Below are 17,335 nucleotides of genomic sequence, written 5' to 3' on the forward strand. Positions count from 1 at the left end.
ATTGGCTTAATTAGAGGGGCGGTATTGCCTGAAATAGACGAGGCAGGCCTGGCGTGTAGACACGGGTGAGCAGGGATTGGTCGGTGTTAGTGGGTGAGGATTGGTCGAGGCAAATGGGCGGGGCTTGTCGAGATAATTAGGTGTGGATTGGCTCCAACAGGTCAAGTTGTGAGCGGCGATTGGTCTCCACAAGGGGGAGAGGCGGAGTCTCTGGGTCCGGCGGCGGTTTCCGGAGTGAGGTGAGGGGCCTGGCGGGGCCATGTCGGGCCCGTCTCCCGTGCAGATCCGGGAGGCGAACGCTCACCTGGCGGCCGTACACCGGCGGGCGGCGGAGCTGGAGGCGCGGCTGGGGGCAGCGGAGCGCACGGTGCGGGAGCAGGCAGAGAGTCTCATCCGCAAGGACGAGCAGCTGCGCGGGGCGCTCCGGGAGCTGGGCCGGGCCAAGGACCGGTGAGGCCCGGGAGCCGCGGCCTGAGGGAATGGGGAGGAGGCTGGGAGAGGATAGGAGCGGAGAGCTGGGAAGGGCTGAGGTGAGGTGGGCCGGGAGATCTGAGGTTGGGGCAGCCGGGCAGGGAAGTGTTAGGGAGGCTGGGAAGGGGAATGAGGAGGCGGGGGGGTACTGGGGAGGCTGTGAGGGAAATTGTAGGGGACTGGGAGAAGTATTGGGGTGGGAGGGGGAAATTGTGGGGAACGGAGAAGGGGGCGTGTTGGAGGGCTGGGAGGGGGAGTGATGGGAGGACTGAGAGGAAGAAAACTGGGGACAGTGAGGGGCACTGTGGGAGTGATGGGAGGCTGCAGGAGTGACAGGGGTGGGAGAAATGAGCTGACTATGGGGGGTGGGGGGAACCAGGGGATTGAGCAAAAGTTTGTGAAGGAATAAGAGAATGCAGAGACTGTGAGGGGCTGGGGCTAAAGGCAGAGTTGGGTCTTCAAGACTGGGGTCAGGGACTGGACTGAAGGGTGGTAAAGGCACTAAGAGGACTTGAAAGATTCCTAGAGAAAGTGGAAGGGATGTAATACTGAAAAGGAAGTGATGAGACTGAAGAGGGTGTAGAAGGGACTGGAGAATGGAGAGGAACTCAGGGACCAAGAGGTGGAGGGGAAAGGAGGTCTGAGGGAAGCCAAGGGGATGAAGGGGTTTCTGAAAGGTTCCAGGAGACTATTAGTTATTTAAGGAGACTAAGATAGAATGTTATGATCATGGGTAAGTACTTGTGATTTGTCATTGTAAATTGCAATTTACAAGTGTAAAATTATCTGGTGTTCAAGTCTAAAAACATTTAGTAAGTGACTTCTTTGTGCAAGTCTTCATGTCATAGTGGATAGAGGGCCAGCCTTGGTACAGGCAAGACCTGAGATGAAATCCTGCCTCTGATAACCCCCTAGCTGAGTGAGCCTGGGAAATCCTTTAACCTGTTAATGCTCTGGTTCACTCTCTGAGGCTGTAAGCTGCCAACCTGCATTGGTAAAGGGAATCCCCTCACCTGGGACTTTCATATCCTAATGAAGTCATGTCTGGTCTGTCTCCTTATCTTATGTGCAAGGCGCTAGTAAAGCAGGACAGGCATAGGCCCCACTCTTTAGGACTGAAGGGGAAGACGTAAATGGCCGAGGTACAAGGGAGAATGAAAAGCATACAGGAGAGATCTGGACAAAATACCATAAGAAATCTGAGGAAGTGCACTCTTCCAGCAAGGGGTGGAGGCAGGGGGTGTCAAAGAAGGCTTTTTGGAGGAGATGGACCCTAAAGTCCTTTCCTGAAGAAGGGAGATACTATAGTAGGTAGAGATTGTTCAGTGTGTTGGATTAAACTGATTGGGGTGGGGGGTAAGGGAGAGAATAATGTGATCAGTCTTACAGACAAGGAGGAGTAGGATGAGAACTGGGAACAGTCATGGGACTTAGCTATGTCACCTTATGCAAAGGAGACTCCAGTGAAGAAAAGCTGGAAAGGTAGGTTGGGGCCAGGATAGAGAGGGTCTCAAATGCAAGGCTATAATGTTCTATGCTTTTATTCAGTGTGTGATTATCAAGATACAATGGGGAGCCCCTGAAGGTTTTTTAAAAGAGGATAGAGTTTTAGGAAGCTTTTAAAATACAGGATAAGAGTTTTAGGAAGCTTATTCAAGTAGCAATGCATAAGGGATGGATTGGAGAGGGAAGAACTGAACCCCACAGAGACCAATTAGATTAGAAAGCTCTTGCAATAATCTATAATCAAAGGCGTGGCCCACGGGCTATGCTGAGCCACAGCTAGCTCCTACATCTCCTGGTTTCCAGACCAGGGCTCTTTTACCAGATGGTGCTGCTTCCAGTGGGCAGTGCATTAAGCCCCAGATGGCCAGCTTGTTCTTGGTCTGGGGGGAGGTCCTCATTTCCATGGCCCTAGGAACAAGTTTCAGCAGGCAAGGTTGCTTCTTGGGGGGGCTCTGGCCAGGGTTTCTTGGGAGGAGACAAAACAATGAATGTGAATAGTCTTGAGTGTCGGAAGAACAGTGTGGAGGAGCAGGAAAAGCACTGGACTTGGGTTCAAGTCCTGGATCTGACACTGTGACTTTGGTCAAGTTACCGCACTTCTCAGCCTCAGTTTTCTCATCATAAACTGGAGAGAATATTTGTACTACCTACCTCTGAGGGTTATTACCAGGAAGGTACTTTGCAAACCTTGAATTGGTATTGAAATGTGAGTTGTAATTATTTCCACTGAGTAAACAGGGAAGGGGGGGTGAACTATTTCAAGCCTGCCTGAAGGTTTGCAGTGGACCTTATATACATTTTTTGGATTTGATCCTTTGCTAGTTCAGCATCTATGTTCTCCCCTCGGAACATGGATGTCCTCTAGGATTTTGCCCTGGTTCCTCATTTCTCTTTTTCACTCTCCCCAGGTGATTTCATCAGCTCCCCTAGGTCCAATTATTATCTCCATATGGGTAGATGACTCCTTCATTTAAATATGTAGTCCTAATTGATCCTGAAGTCCAGTCCTGAGTTAGCAGCTGCCTGTTACATGTTTCTACCTCTGGATATATCTTTGGCATCTCATACGCACCATGTCCAAGACAAAACCCACCTTCCTCCAATCTCCTCTATTGCTATTGAGGTGCCACCATTCTTCTAGTCACTTACGTTTATAGTGTCTGAGTCATCTTTGGCACCTGTTTTTTCCCCACACTCTATATATAAAATCTGTTTTGTCATTTCTATCTTCATAACATTCCTCACGTTATTCCCTTTCTCTAGACTTATGCAACCAGAACCCTAGTTTGGGCCTCTCATCAACTCTCACTTGCACTAGGAGAGGAGGAAATAAGCATTTAGTAAGCACCTACTATGTGTTGGGCATACTTCTAAGTACTTTACAAATATCTCATCTGATCCTCACAACAACCCTGTGAGTTAGGTGTTATTTTACAGAGCAGGCCCCCCCAGTTAAGTAAGTGCCTGATTTGAACTCTGATTTCCATGATTCTAGACCAAGCACTCTCCACTGGTCTTCTCATGATTCTGCCTGCTTCCAGTCTCTCTTCTCTCCAGTTCACCTTTCACACAGCTGCTGAAGTGATACTCCTGAGTCACAGGTTTAACCATGAATATCAAGCCCCTGTGCTCTTCAGTGACTTCTGTTGCTTTTGGAAAAAAAAAACAAACCAATTTCTTCATTTGACATTTAAAGGCCTGCACCATGTGCCTCTAACTTACCTTTTAGACTTATTTCCCATTATTCCTCTTCACATACATTACCTTATGGCTACACTGCCAAATATTAGGTATTCTTCAAACTTGGCATCCCATCTCCTGCCTCTGTGCCTTTCTATCCTATGGGCCACTCATTCCCCCGTGCCTAGAACCCTCTACCTCTTAGAATCCTGGGCAGCCTTTAGCTTGGGTGCCACCTCCTATGGAAAGCAAGTCTATCCTGTTCCCTCCTCCCTCCTCAGATTACCTTGTATTTATTTATTTGTGTAAAAGTCACATCCTTGAGGACAAGGAAAGGTTCATTTTTACTTTTGCAATCCCAGCTCTTAGCAGTATCTGACACATAGGGGCTTAATGTTTGTTGAAGTGAATGAGACCAAAAGATTTTGTTTTTTGTTTTTTGTTTTCCCGGTGTGCATCCCCACCCCTGCAAAGAGAGATCGCGGATCTTCAGGAAAAGCTCTTTTCTTCAGAGGGAACTGTCCAGAAGCTTCTGACTGTCATTCAGGAGAAAGATGCCCTGATCGTGCAGCTGAAGCATCGCAGTGAGCTGTTGCATAAAATCTGCCAGCGTCGGCCCCTGCTGGACAGCCTGTTGGCCTACATGGCTGAAGGGGAGCAGCTGGGCCCTCTGGCCAGGTCAGGGCCACCCAGTGCCAGCAGTTCCCCACTCCCTGATGGTGCCCCCGAGACTGATGGGCCTACCTGCCCACTCTCCAACAGCCAGGCCTTCTCGCTCAGTGAGGATGATCTAGATGACAAGGATTTGGACCAGACTATGTTTGGAACCACAGTGTGAGCTGTCCTGCTTCTTAGCCTCTCCCTTCCTCCAGAGGCTTCTTTCCAGTCCTCCTTGTGGTGGTAGCCATCAAAACCTGGGAGATGGGGCTCCTCCAGGTCATCCCTCAGAGAAGCAGTTCTGGGTCCATTCCTGGCTCTGCCCCAGTGAGACATGGGTCCTTGGAAACCTGCCTGCCTTTCAGGAGAGGAGCCATGGTCCAGGATTCTCTTCAACTCTAGATTCAGGAACATAGTTTTCCCCTTCATCCCCAATCTCTCCTCCCCTTTAAAAGATTCCTCTCTGCAGAACCTTCAAACTCAGGGTGAATATAGACTAGCATCTGAACAAGGGAGGCATTGTCTTAGTAAGAGGAGTTCAAAGGAAAAACATAGCTTGACTCTGGGGGGCAATTTCTCTAAATTCCCAATTGGGCTTGGAAGCCAGGTCCTATTTGGTACTAGAAGGGTTTCTGGGCACAATGGTGCAGTGAGGTTATTGGTAGTGGACCTGACTTCTTGGGGGAAACTGAGTCTCCAGACAGAGTTAACACTATCCTGGAGAAACCCCAGACTTGGAAAAGGGAAAATCAACATGTTGTTGGGAAGGGCAGGTAGATTGACATTTCTGAAGATCACATTATTCCAGATCACTGAGGCTTTTAAAAAACACCCATGGCTCTTCTCCTACCCCATTTCCTTTGCTAGCTTCCCGTTCTCATTAGCAGCCTTGACAATGATCTGTATTTTGAAAACAGTGCCATCCCTAGAGGTAGCAGAGAAACTCCTCCAGGAATTAGAAGGAGTTTTTATTTTGAATAATACAGTAGTGATCTGGGACACAAAGGTTTGTTCATTTAATATGTAGCCTATGTTCTAAGCCACTCACACTTTTCTATCAGCTTTAATAGGCAGTTTAAGTGTATTTTAAAATACTCTTTTTCAAATACTACATTTGTTCTTGATTTTTTAAAAATTCAAGTGGGAGTTGTTTTCCCTAACTAACCTCCATTCATATCAGATGGTTGGAAGGTTTGGCCAGCCTTCTAATGTTGAGCCAGCTGGTTTCCTCAAGGTCTGTTACAGGGAACACTTCTGGATAAGAAAGCAGTGGTTTCCATGCTGTGCTGAATGACTCTCTGATGTCAGGTGATGCTCAATGGAGCAGAATTCCAGCCTGAAAGAAGAATTCAGATCTTCATTTGGAGTTGATGGTACCAGGATTTCACCAGGACACCTGTTCAGAAGAGCATGGACTATGGGAACACAGACTGGGTGGCAGCTCTGGACGCAGTTCTATGTAGCCAACTAGAAATCCTTTTTTATATCTAATAGATGTCTATATTTTACATGTCTGTTTTCTATGGGGTCATTCTCAAACTGAGCTATTAAAGGGGAAGTTCACCATTTGAGGATAAACATTTCACTTTTTATAAAAGCAAGTAAAAGGAGAAAATCTTGCCATTTCCTTAATTCTCTGATGGAAGCACAAATGGCCTTCTCACATCTGCCCTGGTTTTGCACACAGTGGGCTAGGGGAGGTCACAGTGGGCTGTCAGGGGTCAACTAAAAGGAAAAGGGGCCATCTAATTTAGGGAATTCCATTTCTGTTCCCCAGATCCTCCATGCAACAAATGAGGTGGGTGGATGGAACAAGAGGTCCATGCATCCTGCTGCCTGTGCTATTGTGCTAATGGGCAGCAAGGCTTCACTTCGGAGCTGGGAGGACCTTAGAGATCACCTAGTCTAATCCTTTTATTTCATACAGGAAGAAGTAGGCATAGAGAAGACAAATACCTGGCCTAAAGTCACCCAGCTAGCAGGCAAGAGAGCAAGAATCTGAAACCCCCATTGCCTGCCTCTGAGTTCCCTGTTTCTCTTGGGACACTGTTTCTTGGTAGTCTGATCTCTCTTTCTACCCCACCTGACCTGCATTTTCGTAAGATGTTGTGACAGTGCCTTTTTAGCTAACAATGCTAACTCTGTAAGAGAAGAATGTCCCCGTTTTCTACTCTAGAAGAATGGGAGGGAGGTAGGGACCTGTAATTTTGTTGAGATTTCTGGTGCCTGCCCTCTGGCACTTGTAACAAGGGGAGGCAGGATTCTTGAGAATAAACCAAACGAGGTGACTACCTCGCCATGAATTAGGGAGAAGGCAGGTGAGGGGACAGACCCGGGCTATCCTATTCCTCTCCTGTCACCTGAGCACTGGGCCCCCTGAGAGGGAACTGATGCTCTGGCATCCATCTTCAACTTCCTCCAAAGAAGACCCATTGCCCAAGTCCCTGGTGGATAAGGGGATAAGGAGGGATCTTGGCTAAGTTTCTGATGGGTAGGGTGATAGGATGGGGAAGGGACCAGAAAACTGGTCCTTAGTATTTCTGTCTCCTTAAAGGATTCAAAGGCCCAGCCCACTGCTGACTGTCTGATGCTACTGCCACTCCATACTTCATATTTCAGTGCCATTGTCCAGCCTCTCTAATAGTTGGCAGTTCTAATGGTCATTGTAACACAATGATGTCATCAGCAGAGCAGGGAATTGGACCCAGATCCTTCTTCTGTCTCCAAATCCAGCATTCTTTTCTCTAAACCATATTTCAGTGGACTCCTAAGCACAGGGAGGATGCCCCCCCCCATAGTTTCTGGTCATATAGTCATGCCACCTGCCCAGAATCACAGGATCTCTGTCCCTATTGGGGGACGTATTTGTCCTTCCTCCACCCCTTCAGACTGAATGTTCCGATTGCAATGACTCACAGGGTCTGGGATTTAAGAGATTTTCACCAAATGCCCCTGTTCTACAAACGAAGGAACAGATACCCAGAGAACAGGAGTCTCTTCCAGGTCAGACATTCTAGGAGCCAAGTTCCTACCTCTAGTTTGGGACTCAGAGGTCTCTGAATTCCTAGTCTTAACCTCTCCTCCCCCAGGCCATTCCTATGCAACACTGAGCACAGGACCAGCTAAATACATCATGTGAATCTTTAGGGAAAAGGCAGGGCTGAAGCTGGTATTTTTGCAGTGGCCTGGGCTACAGCCACCTTGTACTTCTGAGAACCTGGGGCAGACGTCTGGCACACCGCCAAGCCCAGCCCCATCATTGACCCCTGGACCTGGGATAAGAGACAGAGATAAAGAGCCCTGTAGGGACCTAGAAAGATGTGAGGCCTGCTGGTAGGCCTGGAGGGGACAGTCTGAGATCAAATTGGATCCAACTGTTTACTATCCCAAGAGTAGCTTGGAGTTGCTACACCCAGGCGTAAGGCCGTAGGCGCCGAGAGGGTTACAGCTAGAAGGGCTGTAACTCCTCCCAGTCCCAGTGGACACTTGGTCCCTTAGCAACGTATCCTGCCAGCTAGGACGCTGACTTCTGGTGCTGGGGCAGAACTCCGTAGAAGCCCTGAGGAAACTACCAGGCCAGCACAATCTCTGAGAAAAGGTAAGTGGGAGGTATGGGACTGGGGGGGGGGAGGGGTGCGCAAAGGACTGATCACAACTTACATTTCTTGGAATTCTCAGTTTGGGGGAAAGCAGTTATTTGCATTGCCCTCCTGTGCACAATCCTATACCCCCTCCCAAGAATCCTGGCACCTATCCAGGCTCTCGGAAAGTGAACCTAACAAACACACTTATAGGATTTCTGGTACTGAGCTCACTCATCCTGCTCCCTCCCATCCAAGCCTAATTCAAAGCAGTACAGCTTCAGGCTCTCGGGTTACAACGAGGTAGGCGCAGAAAGCTTGGGCCTCTGTACTCTGCAGGACAAAGGAGGAGCCAGAAGGGCTACCAGCCATCTGACTCCTGATACTACGGGTAAGGAAACAATATGCACTGTTCATGGAGGGGCTAAAGGGAAAAGGCTGATGAACTCTCTTTCCCTCATTTACAAGGGCATGTAGATGTAGGTACATTATAGAAAACAAAGCTCTGAAGGAGGCAGGAGGCAGGATGAAGGGGGACACAGAGTGTATGGGGGGTGGGTTACAAAGTGACATCATGATGACAGGAACTGTCATGAGGGAGGATGTGTGTACATGCGCGTGCATGAAGGGTCCCACTCCTTCCACAGGGGTTGGTCTTTCTTGCAGTTCACACACTATGGAGGCCACCAACGCCATAGAGAAACTTCGAGCAAAGTGCCTGGAACGTGGGGCATCTGGTATCAAAGGCCTGGCCAGGTATTTCTCCTCTTCCTGAAACTTCTGGTTGGGCCCCACCAAGGTCTATCCTGCTCTGCAGCCAGCTACCTCTCTATTCCCCAAATCACCAGGTTTTTTCGTCGACTGGATGCCAACAGGAGTAGAGCCTTAGATGCAGATGAGCTACATCAAGGGCTGGAGGAGATGGGGCTGGCACTGGAGGCTGGTGAGGCTGAGCATATTTGCAAGCATTGGGACCGTGATGGTAATGGGACCTTAGACCTGGAGGAGTTTCTTCGAGCCCTGCGGGTGAGGATACTCGCACCTCTTAGGGATAGCCCTTCCAGGAAAGGTAGTTTCCCTGCACTCAGGTGGGCCACCTAAATGTAAACTTAACAGGCATGGCTGTGCCAAGCAAACACTGGACTAAGCTCTGGGGAGGCGGTCTCAAAACAAAAAGTCCTTGCTCTCAAGGGGCTTACTTACACTCCATTAGGGAAAACATACAGAAAAGTCAATACAAAGCAAACCCTAATTATGTACATGGTAATTTGGGTGTGGTGGGGAAGGTGGGGAAGCAGGAAAGGCCAGGAGGAAGCAGCCTTGAACTCATGTCTGGAGAAGAAAAAACCCCAACCAGGCATTCTGGGAGGAGGCGGTGAGGACAGAGTATCTTCCAAGAGTGGAAGCTGAGCCCACGCAGAAGCATGGGAATGGAATGTTATGAGGAATGGCAGATTGGTGGGTTTGGTTTCAGGGAGGAGATGAAGGGGAGGAATGTGAAATAGGAATGGGAGGTTGGACCAGGTTGTGAAATTTAAATACTACACAGAGGAATCTATATTTTATCCTAATGGCATATGTGTGTTTGTCCTTCATTGCCGAAGACCACGCCATCAGAGAAATGATGGCATGACTTGCACTTGACTTTGTTTTGAGTGAGGGAGGGCTGTGCAGGTCACCAGCCTCACTTCTCCTCCAGAGCCACCTGAATCCAGTGACCAAATATTCATCAGGATGACTGGAGATGACCCAGGATGAGGCAATTGGGGTTAAGTGACTTGCCCAAGGTCACACAGCTAGTGAGTGTCAAGTGTCTGAGGTGAAATTTGAACTCAGGTCCTCCTGACTCCTGCACTGGTGCTCTATCCATGGCACCACCTAGCTGCCCCCTATCCTAATTGCAATAAGGAACTGACTGAAGATGTTTAAGGTAGGCAGGGGTCTAGACAAGGGATCCAGCAACATCAGCTGTGAGGAAGATGCACTGGAGAAGGGAGTCTAGAAGCAGGTAGGACAGTTAGAAATCTTAACAGTTAATGAGGGTCTGAGTCAGAGGAGAGGGGACAGATGAAAACTGACAGTCTTGGTGGTCTGAGGGAGATTAGGGAGTCAAAGGTTGTCTCTGAGGTTGAGAACTGAGAGGATAGTGTCACCCTGAAAGAGTTTTGAAGGCTGGAATTTGGGGGGAAGACTGAATTGTTTGGGACATGCTCCCGGGTCCTCCAGGAGGATGTCTAATGGACAGCTGTTAATGTGGGACCAGAGAATGCCCTTCTTACTCCCTACCTTCTGTGAGGGAGCCACCCCCAAACATGGGATCTTTCCCCCACAGATAATGGGATATTCCCCCTCCAGGAGTCCCCAATCCTTCACCTAAGAGGAAAATGACACACAATTACGGGAAGTAATGCCAAGGTCACAATGGAAGAGACAAAGGCCTGAGACCAGACTTTCTGATGCCCATCACTCCATTGCTTGCTACCTTTTATATTATCCTAAAGTTCCCAGAAAACAGATCTTTCCCTAGGTCCCTGCTTCCCCTCCCCCTTGGAACAAATCCTTATTTTGCTCTTTCCCCTCACTCCCAGCCACCCATGTCTCAGGCCCGGAAGGATGTCATCGAAGCTGCCTTCACCAAGTTGGACAGAAGTGGAAATGGAGTGGTGACTGTGGATGACCTTCGGGGCATTTACAATGGCCAGAAACACCCCAAATTTCAGAGTGGCGAGTGGACAGAGGACGATGTGTTCCGGCACTTCTTGGACAACTTTGATGCTGGTGACAAGGATGGGCAGGTAGTCAGGCCTCCTCCCCACCTACCTGCCCCTGGTCTGGCCCTTGCCTTCAAGCACATACTGCTCAGTTCATCAAGTTTCTCTGTTCTCTAGGAGTTAGAAGAGCTTAAAAGAATGAAAGCTTCAGGGGACCCTAAAGATGATTTAGTCCAGGGGTTCTTCACCTGGGGTTTAAGAACTTTTTTTTAATTGTGAAAGCTGTATTTCAACACAACGGGTTTCCTTTGTAATACTATGCATTTTATTTTTTATTCATTTAAAAACATTATTCTGGGAAAGGGTCCCTACAGTTCACCAAGCTGCCAAGGGGGTCCATCACACAAATAAAGGTGAAGATGCCCCGATTCTAGTCCAACTCCCTCAAGGAGGAATCGAAGGCCCTTTTATTCCAAGGTGTGCAGCTAGTTAAGGAGGGCCAAGATTCCAAGCCAGGCTTCCTGACCCCAAGGAGTGCTCTTTGCACCATGCTGTATGGCCTTGCTTCTTGGTGTCTGGAACACCTTCCCCTTCCATACTAAAGGGGACACAGCAGGGCTCAGAGATAGGCAAGAAAGGGGCAGGCTAGGGATGGCAGACTCCTTCTGTTCCCCTGCAGGTCACTTCGGCAGAGTTCCTGGATTATTACAGTGGTGTGAGTGCTTCTGTGGACACAGATGAAGAGTTTGTGGCTATGATGACCAGTGCCTGGCAACTGTAACCAATGTTCCCAGCCCTAGACTAGGGTAGAGCCCTTCTCTCTTGCCCTCCCCCACCCCAAGCCAGTTCACCTTTTTCTGCCTCAGCTTAAGCACCTCCCCCCCTTCAACCAACTCCTTGAGACAGATTTTTGGGAAAGCTTCAGTATCACCAAATTTGGAGGAGGAAATAGATTTGAATCCTGACTCTACCTCTTTCTGACCCATTCTACTGGGGGTCAAGTCCTTTCCCTTCCTGAGGCCTTTGGTGCAGTAATGGAAGGGAACCCAGAGATCACCTAGTCCAATCTCTCCCACAGATGAAGTGATTGACCTGATGTCATTCAGTGCTTCTAAACGACACAGAACTGTTTGGCTTATTTCAAAGGCCCCCTCCTCCCCTAAAATCAGTGCGCCTAAGAATATTCAAGAAGTAGAATTTGCCCTGAGACTGGTTATCACTAGTTCCCTCACTCTGTAAGGGGTTTCCTCTATTCTGTTTCTGATACTCCACTGCGGCCTCCTACAATCTCCTGGGCATGTATGAGACCCATGCAAGCCTCTGATCCAGACCCAGGACTCATCCCTGCCCCCATCTCATGAAGAGGTTGACACAGGCTGTGGCCCTCCAGGCAGTTTGACTTGTTTGGCCTGGGAAACTCAACCCCTCCCCCTCTTCTCCAAATCTGCTTCTTTGTACCTGTGCTTTTCAAATGAAATCCATGCTCCCTGCTGGCCTCTCAACTTTATTGCCTTGTTGTTCATTATTAAACAGATGGGTGGCAAGAGACTGTGGGTAGGGGAGGTACATGAACCTATCTAAAAGTATTTGGAGGGGTGTTCTAGGGAAGAGGTAAAATTGGCTTTCCTTGGTTGCAAAGGACAGAACGAGGTGCAGCAAAAAATGCAAGGTAAAGGGAGGCAGCTCTCAGTTTGATAAAAGTTAAAAAAGTTCTAATACAAGTGGTTCCAAAGCAGAATGTCCTCCCCCCAACCCCACTGTGATTTTTAAGCAGAAACTGGATGTCTGGTTGGAAACAATGATGGGCTAAAGAAAGGGAATTCCTACATGGACACAGATTGGATAAAATGGAATTCCTTCCTTGCTCTGAGTTTGTGAGACAGCATCTCCTGGGCACTCATTTCTCCCAGAAGGGATGATTCTCCTCCGGCTCCCACTTTCCTACAATGTTCAGAGAAAGCTCTAGGTTAAGGCTGCAGCAGAGATTGGGTGGGTAAAGTGAGATATGGGTGGCAAAAGCAAAGCCCTTGGCTGTCAGAGGATGGAAGATGGTTTGGAATCCCTTATCTTTTACCACAACCTCTATGACCTTGGATGAATCATTTTAACCTTTATGCATTTTAAGTTTCTCCATCTCTAATGAAAGGACTAAATCTCTATGAGCCTGCTCAAAGGTACTAGGTGGGAGTGCAGTGGCACAGGTATTGGATGGGGTGGGAGACATTTTATCAGCTTAAGATACGAGAAGATACTAAGAAGGCAACAAGGGCATTGAAAGATGTTCAGTATCTGGAGCTGGGGAAGGGGTCCGGCAAAGAGGGCATCACTTGAAAAACGATAAACTCACTGAATGTTGAGTCCTAGTTCTGTTGCGTGAAGCCTGCAGCAGACAGTGGGAAAAGCGTTTTCTCTGGAATTAAGAGGAATGGGGTCCAGATGGTATCTCTGAAGCTCATCCACTGTCCACGTGCCCTCAGCTAAATTAGATCTTCTATAAAATGAGGTTTCTTCTAGTTCTTTGTCCGGGATTTGTAAATCACAGTCTCTTTGGAGTTCTATTTCATCCAAATCTAAATTCTAGGATTGTGACTAGAGCAAGAGGCTGGGCCTACACTAGCTGGGAGAGGGAAGGCTCTTTGGAAGTTAACCTGGATTCTCCTAAGAGGGAGCACTGGGAGATGAAAATAGCTGAGGGTCCTGCATTCAGGAGGTAGCACAACCTCTCTGCTAAGAGAAACTTTATTGCCCTATGGTCTCTGGTTTTGGATCAACATATAGAAGAAAGATAGCCCAGCTCCCGGGAATGCTTTTAATTCGAGAATGATGGTCATTCCCTGAAATAGTCCTAGAAGTACAGTGTCAGAGCTGGAAGGAAGTCCTTCCTGCCTTTCACTTTGCAGAGGTAGGACACAGCAGTTAGGTTTTGGCTCCAGGATGATGCAAAGTTGAAAGCTTTCCTCCTACTTGCGGAGGAGTGACCATAAAAGAAGAGCCAAGGTCCAGACTGTAAGACAGGAAGGAACAGAGGAGAGTTACAGGCTTAGGAATCGTTGACCAGGTCATCCCTGACCTGTCTGACCTTGAGCAGGCTCCTTTTCCCTGGGCCTGGATCTCTGTTTTACTTAGTTTGACCCCCTTCATTTTTGCAAACTGTTAGGGTTAGAAAGGGGTCGAGTTGATCTCTGTCTGCACTCTTGATTCTACTGTTGAGAAATATCTGGAAAGTTGAGAGGCTATTATAAGGCCCTACAAGGTTTCTGAACCTCATCCTAGTCAGGTTGAGAATGTTAGTTTAGTTTCCCTCAGAAAAACTAACTTCTAATCTTGTATGGCAAAGAGCACAAGGCAGCAGACCCGAGTTTTTGTTAAAATTTTAATGTAATTCCCAAATACATTTCATATGACAATCTTACATAAATCCTCCAAAACACATGGGCATTATCTGGTTTTACCTGTCACTAGTTTTCTAAGGCTGAAAGCAGAAAGTGTAATAAAGCTTAGCTCTGGCCTATGTCTCTCACTGGATGCAGCTTCAAGATAATTCTGAGCCGAATTCACAAAAAGTTTCTTGTATGGGCTGAAGTGGAATTTGTCCCCCTTCACTATTCAGAAAGAACTCTGCAAGGCCCTGATGTGAAGCTGCATGTTCCCACTTAGCAGCTGACAAATCTGAATGACACTAACAGTGGGTGAGATCTGTGTGGGAGTGCCCTGCTGGTCCTATCTTCAGTCTGGGCTTTGGCCAAGTCAGTGTGAGATGATTTGGGTTGGGGAGGGTAAGGAAACAGCACCAAGCTCACCTGCAGAGCCTGAGGACCCTGAACCTGTGAGTTTGTCATTCAAGGGAGGCTTTAACTAATCTGAAAATGTGTTTAAATGTCCTGATATCAAGGCAGCGCTGGGAGAGAGAAGGGGGAGGAAAAGAATAAGCCCAGAAGATAAAGACAAAGTTATTTGTCAGCAGTCCAGGTCTGACGGCACCGCTTGGGATGTTGCCCTCCCAGAGAAACTGTTAATAACAGTCCCATGACGAGTAGTCAAAAGCAAAAGCAAATCCTAGATATAAGGGATTTCAGTTCCCATGACTGTGGGAAGGACCAGGATGAGTGTTCTATCTGTGGTGGGCACCAAGAACTCAAGTCAAATCCAGTTGTGTTAAAAGGAATCACAGATTTACTTAGAACTGTCCCTAAACAACAGGGATGAGTCAGGATTATATCCTGTAAGCCAGACTCTTTCTTAATGCGGGTCAATGGGGTAGCTGTTCTCTCCCTGGCACAACAGGGGGGTATGAAGGTTATCTCTAGTTTGCACCACAAGTTGGAAGGACATGTGAAGCTGATATGGCATGGGGTGAAGTGAACAGGCCAGGGCTGAGAAATTCCCCTCCCTTTATCCTGCCCATATCGGAAGACTAAGCTGGAGAAAGTCTCTTTCCCCTCTGGTTAGTGAACTGGGAGGGAGCCCAGCCTCTTTAGCATCCTAATCTCAGCTGCTCCCACGGTGGTGTTCATGTAAATAGGAATTATCAGGGGAAAAGAAGGAGTCACTGTATCAAAATATCAAAGGAAGGGAGAAAGAAAAAAAATTTAAACAATTCCAAAGATGCTAGCTCCATGACTGGCCCCACTTTTGGAAAGACCCATTACTTTCGGGAAGCTAACAGGTGTTCCTCACTAGCTGTTGTTACTGGGCAACAGAGGGGCATCTATCTGTAAGCCTGCACCCGGCCAGAACAAAACTGACTAAGCAAACAGTATATAACACCTATTATATAGAGTGGCTTAGCTCTCCCTTAAATAGTAACAGAAAAGTATAAAACAATACAGCTTCACTTTCTCAACACACAAGAGCATCTTATTAAAAACTAAAAAAAAAAATTCAAAACCAACAAAAGAAATAAACCTTTTAAAAAAAGGATCAGCACAATAGAAACCCCCCCAAAACAATATTGGACACAGGAGAGGAAGGAGTTAGTGAAATACCCACTGGGCTCTTCAACGCTGCCTGGGGGCTTGGACCTGGACAACAAGGACCAGTGGAAAAAGTGGGGCCCTGAGGCTGGCCGTATTGCCCTTGTGGTGAGATGGACAGATGCAAAATACTCAGCCTGTCCATTCTCCAAGGAGCCCAAACTTGGGAGGTGGAGCAGTTTGAGGGTGATGATTTAGGGGAATAGAAATCGCTCAGTGTTGCTTCCCTGCACCTGGACAAGGGCTCCAAGAGTCAGGTGGTAACGAGAGGAGGACAGACAGACCCAAGAGCTATGGCTAAAGGCCTGGGGTTCCTGCAAAATGAGTTTCCGGAGGCCAGTGCCACAGAGGCTACTGAAGAAACGGAATCCTCAGGTCCCAAGAAGGGGTTGTGTGTAACAAGTCAATGTGCCATTTCAATGAAAAGAGGGGGAAGGAAGGTTATTTTTCAGCTCATCAATATGATGAGCTTTCATGTCCCAAACCACATTCAGGCAGTTTTCTGAGTCTGCTTTGTGTGGAATCTACTGATCCAGACCAAAGAAACGAACAAACAGAACAGGGATGCATGGTTCCTAAGTCCTGGAGCCGCCAACACTGCCTGGAACGATCGAGGCGCCTGCCGGGGGGAGGGGTGGACAAGCAGCAGCCTTGCAAGCAGATGAGCTTCCAGCTGCTATGTGCTCCCAACCGTCTGCCCATCCCCTTCATCACCGGTGCCTGAAAGCAAAGCACAGGGAGGCACCTCACTCACCCTCCATGAACAAAGTCCCACAGATCCTTTCACATAAGTTACTCAAGAGTAAAACTGGGACAAAGACCCACTCATCTCAGAGCAAAAATCTCTGGGAATTTGTTTTTACCATGTCCCTCATCTGGCTATCTCTTAAGTGACGCCTTCATCTCGTATTTGGGAAAGAAGCCAATTACCACAAATCTGACCAGCAGCTCCCTCTGGGTCAAATAGTCCTGAGGGCCATGGTTAAAGGTCATATGTCTTCTGGGGGCTACAAGTAAATAACTCTAAAGCACCAGAGAAAGGGAGATAGATGTCTCCTTGATCTCACAAGAACTTTCAACTCAGCATTATAAAGGTAGAGATGTGAGTTCAAATGTCATCTCTTTCACTTTCTACCTGTGTGGCTCTGGGTAAGACTTTCTGGGCCTCAGTGCTTTCATATGTAAAATGAAGATAATAAAAAAAAAATAGTACATAACTCAGTGTTGTTATGAGGGTCTCATAAAATAATGCATACAAAGGGCTTTGGCAATTTTAATGGAGCTATATAAATGTCAGTTGTTCATGCTGTTATTATGAAGATATTTACAAATGACTAATTCATAATGGGATGTAGTTAACGATGTGTGGCAATGTCCTCTATCAGACCTGGTTTTGGTCTGGAAGTTTCACAGCCTCTCAACTACTTTTGGTGAAGTGAAGAAAAGGAAGCTTCACATTTAAAGGCTCTGGATGACATCGTTGCTGGCCTCACATAACTATCTTGTAGCTGTAGCTCTAAAGCTTTCTTTTTTTAAATTTTTTTGGTTACATTTTAAAACCTGTCTAATCTATTCTTAAGGGTCCCACGTGAGACAGTGTCTCCAGCAATGTCCTGAAATGAAGACTAGCACCTTTGTCAAGCTTAACCAGCAAAAGATGGAGGCAGCTTTATGGGATGATGGAAAGGCTCTCATCCCTATCAAGGTCAAGCCCTGACATCAGTAGCATTTAACCTTCGTTAAAATGCACATGTCT

The 17,335-nt window shown here is 47.5% G+C and overlaps 3 protein-coding genes across 23 annotated transcripts in view; 2 read left to right on the forward strand and 1 right to left on the reverse strand.

Moving 5' to 3' along the window:
• Nucleotides 1–202: 202 nt before the first annotated feature.
• On the forward strand, nucleotides 203–5,933 carry VMAC (vimentin type intermediate filament associated coiled-coil protein). Its single transcript, XM_072601972.1, has 2 exons — nucleotides 203–450; nucleotides 4,132–5,933. The coding sequence occupies exons 1-2, from the start codon at nucleotides 260–262 to the stop codon at nucleotides 4,493–4,495; spliced, it is 555 nt and encodes a 184-aa protein (XP_072458073.1). The 5' UTR covers nucleotides 203–259; the 3' UTR covers nucleotides 4,496–5,933.
• The window catches only part of RANBP3 (RAN binding protein 3), a 94,160-nt gene continuing 82,071 nt past the window's right edge, over nucleotides 5,247–17,335 (reverse strand). For 15 of the 20 annotated variants that reach the window (XM_072601966.1, XM_072601965.1, XM_072601962.1 and 12 more), the window contains one exon: nucleotides 13,966–16,299. In XM_072601966.1, coding sequence (XP_072458067.1) covers nucleotides 16,256–16,299 — 44 coding nt within the window. In that variant the 3' untranslated portion in view covers nucleotides 13,966–16,255. Of the gene's footprint in view, nucleotides 5,651–13,965; nucleotides 16,300–17,335 lie in introns of those variants that run through there. The other 5 variants (XM_072601967.1, XM_072601964.1, XM_072601961.1 and 2 more) reach the window with 1 other exon arrangement.
• On the forward strand, nucleotides 7,792–12,108 carry CAPS (calcyphosine). 2 transcript variants are annotated; one of them, XM_072601971.1, is made up of 5 exons: nucleotides 7,792–7,912; nucleotides 8,543–8,651; nucleotides 8,744–8,921; nucleotides 10,484–10,690; nucleotides 11,286–12,108. In XM_072601971.1, the coding sequence occupies exons 2-5, from the start codon at nucleotides 8,572–8,574 to the stop codon at nucleotides 11,385–11,387; spliced, it is 567 nt and encodes a 188-aa protein (XP_072458072.1). In that variant the 5' UTR covers nucleotides 7,792–7,912; nucleotides 8,543–8,571; the 3' UTR covers nucleotides 11,388–12,108. The 2 variants fall into 2 exon arrangements, with proteins under 2 accessions (XP_072458072.1, XP_072458071.1); XM_072601970.1 differs by having other exon boundaries at nucleotides 7,799–7,912; nucleotides 8,562–8,651.

This window comes from Notamacropus eugenii, chromosome 4 (genome assembly GCF_028372415.1).
Source record: "Notamacropus eugenii isolate mMacEug1 chromosome 4, mMacEug1.pri_v2, whole genome shotgun sequence".
In the NCBI taxonomy this organism is placed as follows: Eukaryota; Metazoa; Chordata; class Mammalia; order Diprotodontia; family Macropodidae; genus Notamacropus; species Notamacropus eugenii.

Bases quoted from the DNA above. Each gene is read 5' to 3' on its own strand.
- CAPS (XM_072601971.1), top strand. From the start codon at position 8,572: ATGGAGGCCACCAACGCCATAGAGAAACTTCGAGCAAAGTGCCTGGAA. The intron at 8,922-10,483 runs GTGAGGATACTC...CCTCACTCCCAG, and splicing joins AGTTTCTTCGAGCCCTGCGG to CCACCCATGTCTCAGGCCCG. The intron at 10,691-11,285 runs GTAGTCAGGCCT...GTTCCCCTGCAG, and splicing joins CTGGTGACAAGGATGGGCAG to GTCACTTCGGCAGAGTTCCT.
- VMAC (XM_072601972.1), top strand. From the start codon at position 260: ATGTCGGGCCCGTCTCCCGTGCAGATCCGGGAGGCGAACGCTCACCTG. The intron at 451-4,131 runs GTGAGGCCCGGG...ACCCCTGCAAAG, and splicing joins CTGGGCCGGGCCAAGGACCG to AGAGATCGCGGATCTTCAGG.